Consider the following 14,691-nt stretch of genomic DNA (forward strand, 5'->3'; position numbering starts at 1 on the left):
TATTGACAAACCTGTCATCCCTGACATCAATTGAGTTTTAATGCCTTCTCCTTAGCTGCAAATGCATCCCCTTGTGTTTTGAAAGACACATAGAGTCATTAGTTCCAGTAATTTGGCTTCTGTCTGATTGTAATTAATACTTCAAATAGATTGATGTGCATTGTGCAAGTAGGGGGGACCAATCTTAATCGAAATACCTGGCAGGCAGCTGAAAATGTGATTTAGCTATGGTTTGCATACAGACACAGTCCTGACTTTGGGTCCATGTGGATCTCATGTTATTAAAAGCTGATCCCCAGTTACATGATAAATATCTATATGAGTCTCTTCAGCATGTTATCAGTGCAATGAAAATATGTTGCCATATAAGATGCTACACCACCCAGCACCAAGCAAAAATATTGGCCAGCAAACAGCCTATCATCTCTCAGCAGCAAGACAAATGCTTTAAAAAAGTAAATATCAGACATAGAATACGGCTTTATCTGTCTGTTGAAGTGATTGATTTTAACAACCTTTTATGTTAAACCAGTGTCTGTAATACAGCCCGTACTGCCTCGTCCCTTCACTCTACAACAACTTCAGCTGCAGATTCCCCTCCTACATGTCTTCCACACATTTACATAGCAATCACAGCAGCTACACCCCCCTCCCCCCCAACTGCCCTGTCCTTCACCGCGGGTATAGCTTGAAAGCCTGCGCCCTTGAAAGGCAACCCAGAAGACGTCTATAAGACAGCACAAAGACTGTGCAGCCCAACTGGAATATTCTTCAAGTCAATGTGAGCTTCTCCTCCACTGGCCTCATCTGGCTGACTGTTACTGGTACATTTAAACCATCCAAAGCCTCTGTACAAGGAGAGACAAGCTTGAAAGGGTGGATAACTCTGTTCCCTTCAAAATGCCGGACAGTATGACTTCAGTTTGTGATGCTGTCTCCAGCCAGTTGAGCAATTAGTGCTGCCTATTACTGCCTCGAAGATTTCATTGGACTGCTGCAGATCTAAAGCTTTTACAGTAAATACTTCTCACAGTTTACTGGTCAGTTGTTGCAAGTGTCCTTTTTTATGCTGTTATCTGCTTGGCAGACAGTATGACAGACAAGGCCACTAGGCTGCTGGATACGCTGGGGGCAGAAATCACTGGGGAATGTTATGGTGAGGTAGGCAGTGTACGGTCCATCCTGGACATCTGTTGGTCATCCCTTCCATCTTGCTCAGCTAAAGGACTAAATGGCTAAGTAGATCTCTTGCTGCCATAACCCTCCCACCTACTTCATAATTGTTATTAGCATTATGTACTGGTTTATTTAACATTGTAAACAGTATCTCTAAATCAATCCAAACCTTTGACCATAACATTGACTGGGACAATGCATTTCATAAAGAGTTACTTAGGTAACCCAGTGATACAAAAAGTTACAATAATTACCCAAAAAAATAATGACTTTGAATACGGCCAACCTAACTTGTACAACTTGTGCAACAATACTTCCATGACTATGTTGTAGCCTACTTCTTATCAGCAACTTTTAACGTGTCAATTTATCGTTTTTTTTCCCCTCCAAATATTCATTTATTTCTCAATTTAACATAATCTCATCATGGCTCGTCATTGGACCTTGTGTACAGACTCCCAAATTGACAAGTAGGTAGAAAAGGGACAACAGGCATGTTATTCACTGTTTTATTATGGGATAACTTAGTGTGTTGTTGATATGGGTCCACATTATTTAAGGAGAAACTGATAGCACACAAGAGAGACACTGAGTCAACACATCTGTTTTTACCACTTTTACATCTAGATGTATCAGAGAAAATCCCCAGTCTCCTGAAGTGATATGCATATGTGTTGCCATGGTTACCAAAAGATGTTTCTTGAATAGGCTATGCACCGCTGTAAAGCTACTAAAATTCTACTTCTCAAAATATCTAATGTCTCCCTTGGTATTGTTTACTTGTTTTGGCGATGCACTTGAGAAGCTAAAACGTATTGCCTGTGATTTCATCAATAATGGCAAGTAGTGGCTGAAGGGCTGCCTGAGCTCCAAAAAGCCTGAGCAGCACTGTGACAGCTACAGGCCATTTGTCCCACTTTCTCGTCGGCTATAACACAAGCTGACAGGGCCACAGTGACAATGTGCTGCTTGTTTAGTCCCTTAACTACCTCCCTGCCCTCTCTCTCTCCATCTCCATCACTGTAGAGCTATTCCCCACTGGCTAAGTCATGATGACAGGGCCAGGGTGACCGTGCTGCTTATTTACCAAACCACTCGTCTGGTCAGCGCAGAACTTTTTCACTCCTCTCCTTTCTCTATCTCCATCCCTCTTCTTAAGACTCTGGCGTGATTAATTTCACACCAGTGTATGTCATGACATTAATTTATCTTTATCAGCAATGCAAGGCAGAGTGTAGCCAACAGGAAAAGACAATGACATTGAACCAATATTTGGGCAAGGCTTTGTTAGACAGTGTTCTTGCCTTCAGAAAGGGTTTCCAGAATGAAGCCTGGTGTCTCAATATGTCTCCATTATCAAGTTAATTGGGCTTGCAGTAGCAACAAGTTTGAACAGTAAAGTGAGACAGTGCCTGACATTTGAACAATGGAAGAGGCCTTTGGACACACTTATAAAAAAAATTTCAGGGATAGAGGTGGAACAATGTAGTTCTTGAGGCATGAGTGAAACTGCTGGCCTCTGCAGTCTACAGTGATACATGGCAGTCATTTTGGAAAAAGCTATGAACAAACATAGCAGCAAAAAATCTGCTGAGGGATGAAGCCAGTAGATTGCCTTAAGATGCAGTTCCTCAAAACATCAAACTAATAAAAACTAGTGAAGACCAAATTCATGTCAGAGGGAAAATGCACCAATTGACCCTTTATGTCACGCTGAAGTAAGGGTCTCATTAGTGTACTCTTTGCAATGACTCTTCTTAGAGTCATCACTCAAACAGTTAAACCAGACAGAAGTCTCCAGACATTGTTGCCAAAATTGTTTCACAAAGTAAACTATTCAGCGTAAAGTTAAAACTTAGGAAAGCAGATCATCTTTTGACATTGGGTACATGTATCAGCAGTCATCAAGCGGAGTACTCACCACAAGATCATGTGGACAATTAGTGGCCCGATTCCCCTCTTCCAACAATCATCAAAAATCATGATTCTTAATGATTCTAGAGATTATCTTCCCAGATGTTTCTGTGGTATGAGATGTGTTAAGAGTGATTCGATCTGCTCAGGACCGTCTTGATTGTAAATCGTGAATATGAATAATTTTCATTAATTACAATCTGATTGGCTGCTGTGTGCAACCCAAGGACAGCCGATGCCACACTCTGTCAATTGTCACGTGAACGAAACCAAAGCCAATCAGGAAATGAGCTGACTGAAGAAGGAAGCTCAACAACAGTCAGTTTTTCTCAAAGTCAATTTTTACTCACCTCCAGCTTGTGCTGTAACATGTATAGCCCATGTGTCACTGTCTTAGCAGCTGTATTCATAATTTAACTTATTTCCTTGTGAATTTTCAGCTACAAGTACTTTAAGAACTATCACATTTTTTTCCTTACACTGTTTGTTTACTCTAAAGTCGTGTTTGACTGTGGAAAATGTTTTGTGTTTTCTTTTTTGTATTGAGGATCCTGACTGATTGTTGGTGAAAAAAAATCAGTTAGCGTGTGGAAAGCTGTGATGAGACCAAAACAGTCCACCATACATTAGAAACAAACTGTTAGATCTATGATCATTTGTCATCAGGCTTAACTGTGAGCCGTCCAATGTGCTCCTGCGACAAGTAGCTGGTGGGATACTTCCCTAACAGGCTTGTATTTTCATACCCTTAATCCCCCCAAAAAATGTTTGCACTTGATGCTGGTTTTGGTGTCACCAGGCCAAACACTCACTCTATAAAAGTTCTCAGAGAAGTTCAGTGGGCTATTAAAAATTAGGAAGATAATCCAAACTGCGTTTCTATAATTCCGGGGTTAGAGTGGCGTGTATTTCTCTTGGCTCTCAGCTAAGCCTTATTCCCCACATTCCCACTTTCCATCTCATTTCTTTTTAAACACAGTATGCATGCAGCCATATTTTACAAAGCCCAGAGCCAATGTGTAGACTGAATGACAAATGCAGAGGTGATCAGAGATCGTGGCATTTGCATAATGTGATGTCATCCATTCATAATGTTTGTTGTTATAATTATAAAAGGGTCAGGGGACTTGACCACAAGCTACCCCTCGTAGCTTATCAGGGGCAAAGCCCTGAAGGTGATGCTGGGACCCTATTGGAATGTGGGTGAAAATTATTTCCTCCTTTCTTGGGCCAAATATATATATATATAGTAAGGATAATAGGCATATCAGGCATCTCTAACATGCCCCAAAACTCATTAAATGTGGATTGCCCATCAAAAGTGCCAAAAATATAAGATAATATGGGCCTCGTCCAGGAGTGTGGCTGCATAGCATACTCTTTAATTTTCAAAAAAGGGGTCTGCATGGAGGTTACTGACAGGTATATTTGGTATGCATATTAACCATGTCAAGACCTACAAAAAAGCCTCCTGCACCTATACTGATTAACCCAACAGGAGGCCATCTATTTGTAGTATTGTTTCAGATAATGGCATCTCTTTATCCACTTAAAGGGTCAGAGTCTTCCAGGCCATTGATCACAACTGTGGTTTTGTGATTTTAATTGATAGTGATGTAGTGCATAAAGCCCTTTAGGTTAACTTCTGTGGTTTACAAATGTGCTATTTATAGCGACTTAATTTAAGTGACTTAGTTTGACTTAATTGAGTAGTTCTCATATACCAAACCCTGACACGGACATGACACACACACACACACATATGTCATCTTCTCAAGAATGACCTAAGATCATAGGAATTAAAAACTGTCTTTAAATTGAAGGATATTTTGCAAAATCACTGTACATTTTCCATCCATATATTATCTATCCCACTTGTCCCGTTCAGACTAGAGCCAATCCCAGCTGTCATTGGGCAAGAGGCGGGGTACACCATGGACTGGTCGCCTGTCAATCACATGTGAGCTGACATTCAGAGACAGACAATCAGTCATACTCACTCTCCCAGGCCATTTTGAGTCACCAATTAACCTAACAAGCATGTTTTTGGACTGTGGGAGGAAGCCGTGCACATGCAAACTCCACATAGAAAGGCTTAGTCTGATGGGGATTCGAACCAGCACAGTTCTGCCTTCCATTCTTGCCTTTGTGAGGGGACGGAGCTAACCTCTGAACCAATGTGCAGCCCCCTGTAAATTTCATTTCTATACATTTTAGTACAGTCCAGAGTTACTCATACAATTAATAAACTCGAAGCTCTTTTGAGAACATGGTCTCATATCTTTTTTGCCATCCTTCCCAAAGCCAACCTTGCTCTTAAATCCACAGGCAGCTGAGGAAATCAGCTAAATATTTCAGCCACCTGCCCTGTAATCAAGTAAATCACAGCAAAATCACGCTCTCCAGTGTTTTTTTCTTTCATTATCTGCTGTGCAAAAAAGATTGTTTATTAAGGGAGTACTCTTTAAACTCTCTATAAACTCTTTGAATCTATTATGGTAACTCATTACGAACAGCATTGTCCCAGACCAATTATATCTGTTTCTTTAATAGCACAGCAGAGCAACAATCTATTAGCTGACAGCACCCTTAAAGTACCTCCAGGTTAGAACAAAACCACTCAGATTTTTTAGATTTCATTTGAGTTCATTTCCATGTCATATGACTCAGTCTTGAATTGACTCTGCTCTACAGTTTATCTCACTCTGACTGTCTATTTTTACTGCATCTTGTGATTTCCTTTATGTTGATGAACGACCTTAAACACTTAGTCATAATCCGTCAAATGTGTTCAGCTCTTTTCCTATCCTGTGTCTGTGGGTGAAAAAAAGTATGGAAGCGTATTGCATTCATGTGGGGATTTTTTCTTTTTGCCTGGTTTCTTGTTATTACGAGATCTTTATCTCTTTTCTCGTTATAACAAGAAACCAGGCAAAAAAAATATATTCTCCATATGAATGCAATACGCTTCCGTACTGCACTGTCATTGGTTGTTTTTTAAACATGTTGCAGTTTTCAGATGGGTTTTTATCGCAGTTCTGTAGACCATGATTCAGCATAACTCTCGGCTGTACAAACTACATGGACATCAGGGGCCAATTGTAAAACTGACTTGGTGGATGCTGTGGGTTATAATGCATCATGTTTGTGTTTGCTTTGTTTTCTTACTCAGTTTGTTCTAGAAGCTAAAGTAGTAACAATAAACACTGGGGGGGAATTGAATTTTGCAATCTGCCATAATGAGCCACAATGGAGGAGAGTACGCCTGTGAGTTATATTATAGGTTGATCGTTTTAATTATTTCTTCTTGAATCCCCAGGAGAGCAGAGAGTTTTATTTTGGCAGGCAATTACAAATGAGCAGAGCTTGTCTAAGAATATGTTCAAACATATCAGATTTAGAAAAAAAATGTGAATGAAACTTTATTGTATTGGATAACGTATTTCACAAATAACCAAGATTGATACTGAAGATTTGTTACTGTCAAGTATTTGCTCCTGCGTAGTTTTACTAAATGCCCTGCCTGCCAGCAGCATTCTGTAAGTAACTTCAAATGCTGCCACTGCAGCTATGAGTTTGAGAATTGATTTTAAGATCTTATTGCTCGTTTTAAAAGCCTTAAATGGCCAGGTAGCACATTATATCTGTGACCTGCTAGCCCCCTAAGCCAGAGCGCTGCCTGAAATCCTCCTTTAGGGCCATAGTAGCGGTTCATAAACTCAACTGGTTGCAAAAGGTGAACAAGGCTTTGCAGTTTGGGACACACAGTTCATCACAACTCACTGCCTGGAGGGAAACTTAGTGTCCTCTTTTGACTCTCTTTTTCAAAACTGACTTTTATTGGCTGGCTTAAACTTTGGCTTTGTTGTGTACTTCTGAACAATGTTTTTATTGATATGTGTCATTCATTGCTGTTTTAGGGCAGGTTTTTTAATCACTGTGGCCTTATGTCAGAGGAATACAAAATCTTTAATAAAAATAAATCAGCTTAATATTATGCATTTGTGTTCCATATCAGATCAAACATGCAAAAAGGCACATTTCATATTCATGTTTGTTTGTTTCCTTAAGTAGCCTGAGTGCAATCAGATATATTTATAGTCAAGATGTTTTTTACTTTGATCTTTTTTTTTTTTTCCACAAGTAGTTCTAATGTAAATTTTGTCCTCATTTTGAGGATAAGTCAGGAGATTTTCTTCATTTTTTTCTTTTTCGACGGATCCCATATGCATGGGCTTGAGGCTGAAGTACTTTGACAATCTGGTGTTTATGACCATTACTTTTTCTGTCCCCTGCAGTCTGGTATTTTTTATATAGTGCACAGACGAGAGACGAGGCCAAAAAGAGGGAGTTCAATCAAATAAGGCAGTTCATAGGTAACTGTAATATTGGTCATGAACTTTGCACTGGAAATAGACATCTCCAAACAACATCTATTTTCTGCCTTAGCTGACTGAACGATAGCAAACTGAACACATAGAGCAAATAGGCAGCAGCTATGAATCAATGCTTATTTTATTTAACACTTCACAATCAGCTTAAAACAACGTTTTTTAATGTTTTATTTTAAATTCCATTACATATACAATATGACATTACTGACAATGACATGATTCAAAAGAAACAAAACTGAATGAAAATAGCTTCCAAATGGTGAACACCTTAAAAGTGCTTCATGAAAGTTTTTGTTGTCATTGTACTGATTAATTGTTTTTTCTTTTTTAATTCTCATGCTGAAAGAATCGTCACTTTTTTTTAAAGACCTGCTGAAGCTCCTCCAAGCCGCAGAAGGCAACGCACAAGCGTTTTTTAAACAGGTCGAGAAGTAAAGCTCATGGCAAATATACCGTTCTATTTGTGTATAATTGATCAAATGCAACTTTTTTTGAAGGTTCATTTTAGGCTTTTTTGCCTTTATTTAGAGACTGGACAGTGGACAGAATCAGAAATCAGGGAGAGAGAGAGAGAGTGGAATGACATGCAGGAAAGGAGCCACAGGTCAGATTCAAACCCAGGCCTGCCCGCCTCGAGGACCACAGTCTCCACACTTGGAGCGTGCGCACCAAACACCTACCAGCGCCCCGAAATGCAACTTAATACAGTCCAACTTTTAGTTGCTTAGCTCAAGCCTTAATGCATTTAGAAATTTGAAAACAACTTATATAATGTACCAAAATAAAAAAGTCAAGTCATAAACCTCATTTGTTGTTCTCCTGGTCTATTCAAATTCAATGCTTGGTCTGAAACAATGGACATGGACAATCTGTGTACTACCTTTTGATGTAAGTCCAGAAGTTGTAATTCAGTGTGATGAAGATCGTCATCAATGAGAAAGACTGATGGCAGTAGAGGAGATGGAAGAAAACATATGCTAATAAATCTGCTTAAATGTATTACTGCTGCTTTGAGACTGTGTGCTGTGCAATGTAACAGGATGCCAAGGCTGTGTTTAGTTATTCACAGTGATTTAAACTGTGTGTGTGCATGTGTGTGTGTATGTGTGGTTGCCGACAAGCAGGCAAACAGCTGAGACAGATGCAGAGGCGTACAGACGTTCCTACATCCAGAGCAGGATCACTGTGTGTAAACTTCAGACCAGCTACTGCAGCAGTAACCATTGTACTTAACATTCAAGGCGCACTGCATCTCTGTTGGCTACATATAAGTTAATTCCACAATCAGCTCATAATTGGCAGAGCTAATGAAGGAGCGGTGAAACATAACCCAGGCATCGTTCATTCAGGGGCCAGGGAGATATTATGGTGAGATTACGATGAATCTCACCCTGTTATTTGGTGATTATAATGAGAAACAAAGCTGAGGCATCAACCATAAGATGCAGATGATGTATTCACAGGGACCACTGAAGATCGATATTCTCTGAGATGACTGCTTGGTTACCAAAAACGTATCATTCTGATTGTTTGATTGCTTCTCTATGAAGAAATGTATATGGATGTATAGGCCTCACAAATGGTAAATGGACTTGAGCTTGTATATCGCTTTCCTCGTCTTCTGACTACTCAAAGTGTTTTTACATCGCATGACACACCTACACATTCACACACTGATGGTAGAGTTTGCTATGTAGGGAGACGATCAGATGTACCTAATCCCATTCATAAACATTCATGCAATGTTGACGAAGAAGCAGGAGCAATTCGGGGTTAAGTGTCTTGCCCAAGTACACATCTGACATGTTGCTGCAGGAGCTGGGGATCGAACCCTCGAGACGACCGACTCTACCAAATGAACCACAGCCACCCCCAAATGGTCAAATGGTCTTTTTAACCAAGCTCTGGATAAAAAAAAAAAAGATCTCTATGTCATTGTGAATGTGACCTACTGGAGCTGCTTTCAAAATAAATCTGACTATCATATCATTTCAGTCAGACGTTTGTAATGGTTTGAAATGTTTTAGCGGCAGCAGAACATAGTTTGACTTTGGTGTTTAGGCTCCGACCTCATCGCTCCTCGCAGATTTATTTTGTATGAAGAAATTGAGGAGTGATGACATCATCTTTAACCCCAGTCGGAGCCGGAGGTGGATGCTGGGCTGGTGTTGGTTGGGGGGGGGGGGGGGGGGGGGGGAATTGAAAGCTTAAATGTAGCACTGGTACGAGACAACAAAGCAAGGGAGGGAGTGGAAATCTTGGAGTTTAAACTGACCGCCAAAATTGAGAGGACGCGTTGTCTGCCCTGAACTTGCTCACAGGCAAAAAAAAAAACGTCAAACTTCTTTATACAAGAAAACTGTTTCCTAGATTGAACGGGTCTAAATGTACACCTCAACTATAATTGTATTGTGAAGCTCGTTTAGCTTGTTGTTTTGGCTATCTTATAAGAAACATCAACCGGCTTTGAAGCGGCATGCAACTGCTTTCAGGTAAGTGAACAAGGAGGCAGGTTATAAGGAGAGGGGTTACCATGCTCAAACTCATCACTGTGTCTTGAAAACTGGCAACTCTGTTGGCTGTATGTGCGTTCAACTGTATACTGACACGTTCACCATGTAAACATGTCGATAACGTGTTAAAGCTGTGTTACAACTTGTATCACTGCCCCCATGTGGCAAAAAAAATCCCCCCACACACGCACAAAGAAGAAAAAAAGAAAACCACTGTAACAACGATTATTCAGGACCAATCTTCCAGTAGAGTGATGAATACTTATTTGTCGGGCTGTGCTTAAAATTAATAAAGGCAGTGCAAATAGCTGGTCAATTTCTCATTTGATCTTATCTACTAAGCTATGGCAGGTAATAAAGTCTCGCCATTCAAAATCAGATCAATTTTCTGATATGACATGATGGAGCAAAGATCAAACCCTGCCAGGTTTTGTTTTCACATTGGTGCACGTAGAAGAGCTCAAAGATCAAATATTTCATAATAAATGACATACACTAAGTTATGGGCAGCCTGAATATTCAATCTTTAATTTTTTAAATCTTGCCATTTCTGATATTTCATGGAGCACGCCAGTCAAAAGTTATTCTTTGCAATATACAAAGAAGAAAAGAGCATTTATCATTATTGAGAATACAGTACAGTTATCCTTTTTTTGCATTTTACCCAAAGTGAAAAGTTTTTCGAGAAGTAAAAATATTGAGATGACAATAATTGTCTGCAAATGTCCGCTTCTGGGTAACTAACAACATAGAAGTTGTCAGTTGAAAATTATATAAAACAAAGAAAAGGAGCCCACAGGCTCACCTTGGAGGGGCATCACCTCCAAGAAGTCATTGTTTTAATTGACAAATATTTCAATAATTAATCATCTGTTCAAATTGTAGGTCATTTGTCAATTGACTAATTCAGTAAGTCAAATACTGAGTCAGACAGAAACTGCAAAATGATCACAGTCAAGAGATGAAGTGAAACCAGAATAATTAAGCTTCTATTCAAAGAGAAATATAGAAAAGAAAATCTTGTTTGAAATGGATCATCAATGAAACCTGCAGGTGTGACTGGGGAAGTTTGAAAATGTGAAGTGTGTACTCACCAGCAGCGTGGGCAGCCCAGCCACTACAGCGTACAGCAGGATGGGTGGGACGGCGCTGCTCTCCTCTGGTCCCAGGTAGGGTTTGGTGTAGGCGGTGTCGTAGCAGAAAAAGCCCTGCACGTGCACGCTGAAGGTGTCGGTGTACTCGAAGTAGTAGGCCAGCATGACGGTCCCGGCCATGATCACCAGCTGGAAGTACAGCATGATGAAGACGGAGAGCGAGAGACATTTAATTAGAACAAAGCCTTTTCTCTCTCTGTCTCTCTATCGACTACCCAGCCTCCTCCTCCTCCCCGGCAGTACCGACTCCTGCTGACCGGCTCATGACAGCTCGGCTGCACGCAATGAGCTGCTCTCTGTGGAGGCTCCCTCCGCTCCCTGCTGCAGCGACTACAGACTGTGTGTGTGAGTGTGTGTGAGTTAGAGCAAAAGAGGGAGAGGGAGAGAGTGAGAGAGAGAGAGAGAGAGAGAGAGAGAGAGAGAGAGAGAGAGAGAGAGACAGTGGGTGTGTAGGGATGTGTGAGTGCATGTATGTGTGAGGGAGAGAGAGAGAGACAGATTAGAGGGACATGTAAGTGAGGACTGACAGCTCCCTCTGGGTGCGTAAATGTGTGTGTGTAAACTGGATATAAAACTGAAGCATGTAGTGCAACATTCAAAAGAGAAGCTGAGAAAAATTATAGAATGAAAAGAGAGATATGAGAAGGGGGAGGGACAGAGCTGCAGACGTCATATGTGTCTCGACCACTGGCAGGGGCTGAAGCTCTTTCCTCCACATTCAGCCCATATTTCATCAGAGAGGAATGAGAGAAGGCTGCGAGCAAGTAACATGTAGAAGGCAAGTGTTAGTTATTTCATCTCACTGAGGGAAAGCCTGAGTGTTCATTCTTCAGTACGTTTGTTTCATAAGCTATATGATTAGTCTATATGTGCGCTGAAACAGTTGATGTTGGCTGTGGCACTCGCTCATACTGAGACCCGGTTAATGACATGCTGATGTCATTAACTTGGGAATACAATACACAGTTATCACACCATGCAAAAACTTTGCACTACTTAGCTAATCAGAAGCTTCAAAAGATAGATACAGGTTTTTTTTCTCCAAATTGACATCTTTATAATGCAATTTACATGAAGGAAAACGAAACGTATTAGGAAGGGATCCCTCAATTCTGTAAAAGTATGGAGGAATGATTACTGCTAGCCACACATTTTTCAGTAGGGCTTTTGAAAATGGTTTTAAGACATTCCTATAAAAGTATGTCCTGTCTTTTTAGTTGCTTTTTACATAACAGTGTCATACTGCACACCTTTGCATAGTGAAATAAAGACAAGAGGCAACAAAAAAAAAGAAAGGGGTATAACATCCATTAGCTCCAAAGTAAAAGGTGAATGGACTTGGGCTTGTCTAGCATTTTTAGTCTTCTGACTACTCACAGCACTTTTGCACCACAGGTCGCACCTACCCATTCACACACTGATGGAAAAGTTCTTCGATGTAAAGTGTCCATCAGTATGAATTAATCCCATTCCTGGGATTCACATGCCTCTGTCAAAGCAGCAGGGACTTGGGGTTAAGTGTCTTACTGAGGGACACATCTGACCAACATTTCTCCCAATAGTTCTCTATTTTCTGCACTACATCATACTTGAGAATTTAAGTTATTTCCCTTGAGCTGGGTATTCTGACAAAATGATCTTTTTTTTGATTTATGGATAGGAGAGCTGAAGAGAGACAAGAAACAAGATAGTTGGGATGACATGCACCAGAGGATCTGGGGTTAGTACCTAGTGTGAGCTGCTGGGGCACGGACATGACAACTGAGTACAAGGTGGGCGATTTTACAAATTGAGCTAATCCGGAGACTAATCCAGACAATATTAACTTCGGGTTATTTTATTCTTTATACTTCAAATTTCAACTGACATTATTTTGATTTTTTAAAGAGGACATATTATCCCCCTTCTCCACCTTTTCAAACAGTCCCCTGTGGTCTAAATGAAACATCTGTGTTGTGCTTTGGTCAACATATAACATGAATCATGCACCAGAGGAGGTTTGTGACCCTGTATAAACCAGCTCTCTCAGAACGCTCCGTTTTGGTGTGTGCGTCTCTTTAATGCATTATTCAATAGCGCAACTACATGTTTAAAAGCAACAGCATATATGTTAATTTTCTAATACTGCTGTCTTTTTGTGTTTATCTGCTGGGTACAATCCTTAATAATGCTTATATCTCTCTTTAATCTTTCCAATTCTTGATATTTCATAATGGATGTATTATGCTAAACACCTACCACTAGCTCTGAAGTTATTTCTGCTCTTTATTTCTTCCTTTATTTCTGTTGAATTGATTCAGCCATCCCATTTCCCCACATGGACCATTAAAGCTTCATCCTATTTTATACCCCACACACACTCTCTCTGTATATTCTCCAACACTAGACACACATTTATCTGCTTTACTGGCCCACTGAAATCCATAAGTGAAGGCTGTCAGAGGAGACATAGGGACAGATGAAGAGGATGAGGCACACAGAGATGGAGATAGAGATGGAGATGCAGAGGGTGTGAGGAGTCAGCTGGGTACACGCTGACAGCTTTGAGTAATGGTTGCCATTACTGTGTCACTCCATCATCAACCCCCATTTGGATGGTAACTAGGCCAAACTAATATGTTGCTGGCTTCATGCACAAACATACGAGATGTTTGATGATGCATGTTTTGAATTGCAGATCCAGAGTTGCCAGATTGAGAACTGTATGAGTAACTAAACATTTTGGTGTTCAAGAGATACAGATGAAGAGATTGGAAAACTTGTGATATCTTGTTTTTAATGGTTCAGGATTGGAAAAAGATGGTATGACAATCAATATTGTTTACTGTAATAATACTAATAATGTTTTTTTTATCATTGTAACAAATGAGAAAAGATTAAGACCACATTAAAAGCATACGGCCATAAAAAAAAAAAATGTATACAGTAGTAGACAAGTTGGGTGGATCAGAGAATGTGTTTGGATTGCCATGACTGTCAGAGACACAGTGTCTTCACACACTGATGGTAGAGGCTGCTTTGTAAAGTCACCATCAAAAGTAACTAATCCCATTCATACGCCACTAACGAAGAAGTGGGAGCAACTTGGGGTTAAGAGTCTTGCCCATCGGACATGTGGCTGCAGGAGCTGGGGACATGTGGCTGCAGGAGCTGGGGATGGAAACAAAATCAACCTTTCTTTTTACTGTAAACTATTTAAATTAATTTTACTTGGGAATAATCTTTACATAAGTCCTCATTTGGATATTGATAGACTCATATTGACATGAGAGGTCAATAGGATCGATACTGCTAACAGATGAACTCTTTAACTTTCACACACACAAACAAACAGGATTACTCATGCAGACTCAGACTGGAGCTCAAAATCCAGCCAATCAGAAAGCATTCGATCTAAGCAGTTGTGAATGTGTGAACACAGTTGAGTCCTCTGTAGACCTACAGGCCCATCTGTCACTGTCCTTCTCAGCCTATGAGGAAGCTCACAGTCACTGCTCTACTGCTGAGGCAAACACACACACACACACACACACACACACA

General features: G+C 40.3%; 1 protein-coding gene across 2 annotated transcripts in view; it reads right to left on the reverse strand.

Annotated features, from left to right (window-relative positions):
* Window positions 1-14,691, reverse strand: part of plppr5b (phospholipid phosphatase related 5b) — an 86,811-nt gene that overhangs the window by 53,875 nt on the left and 18,245 nt on the right. The window contains exon 3 of one of the 2 annotated variants that reach the window (XM_065948963.1): window positions 11,092-11,280. In XM_065948963.1, coding sequence (XP_065805035.1) covers window positions 11,092-11,280 — 189 coding nt within the window. Of the gene's footprint in view, window positions 1-11,091; window positions 11,645-14,691 lie in introns of those variants that run through there. The other variant, XM_065948964.1, reaches the window with a different exon arrangement.

This window comes from Labrus bergylta, chromosome 20, assembly GCF_963930695.1.
Source record: "Labrus bergylta chromosome 20, fLabBer1.1, whole genome shotgun sequence".
NCBI lineage: Eukaryota > Metazoa > Chordata > Actinopteri > Labriformes > Labridae > Labrus > Labrus bergylta.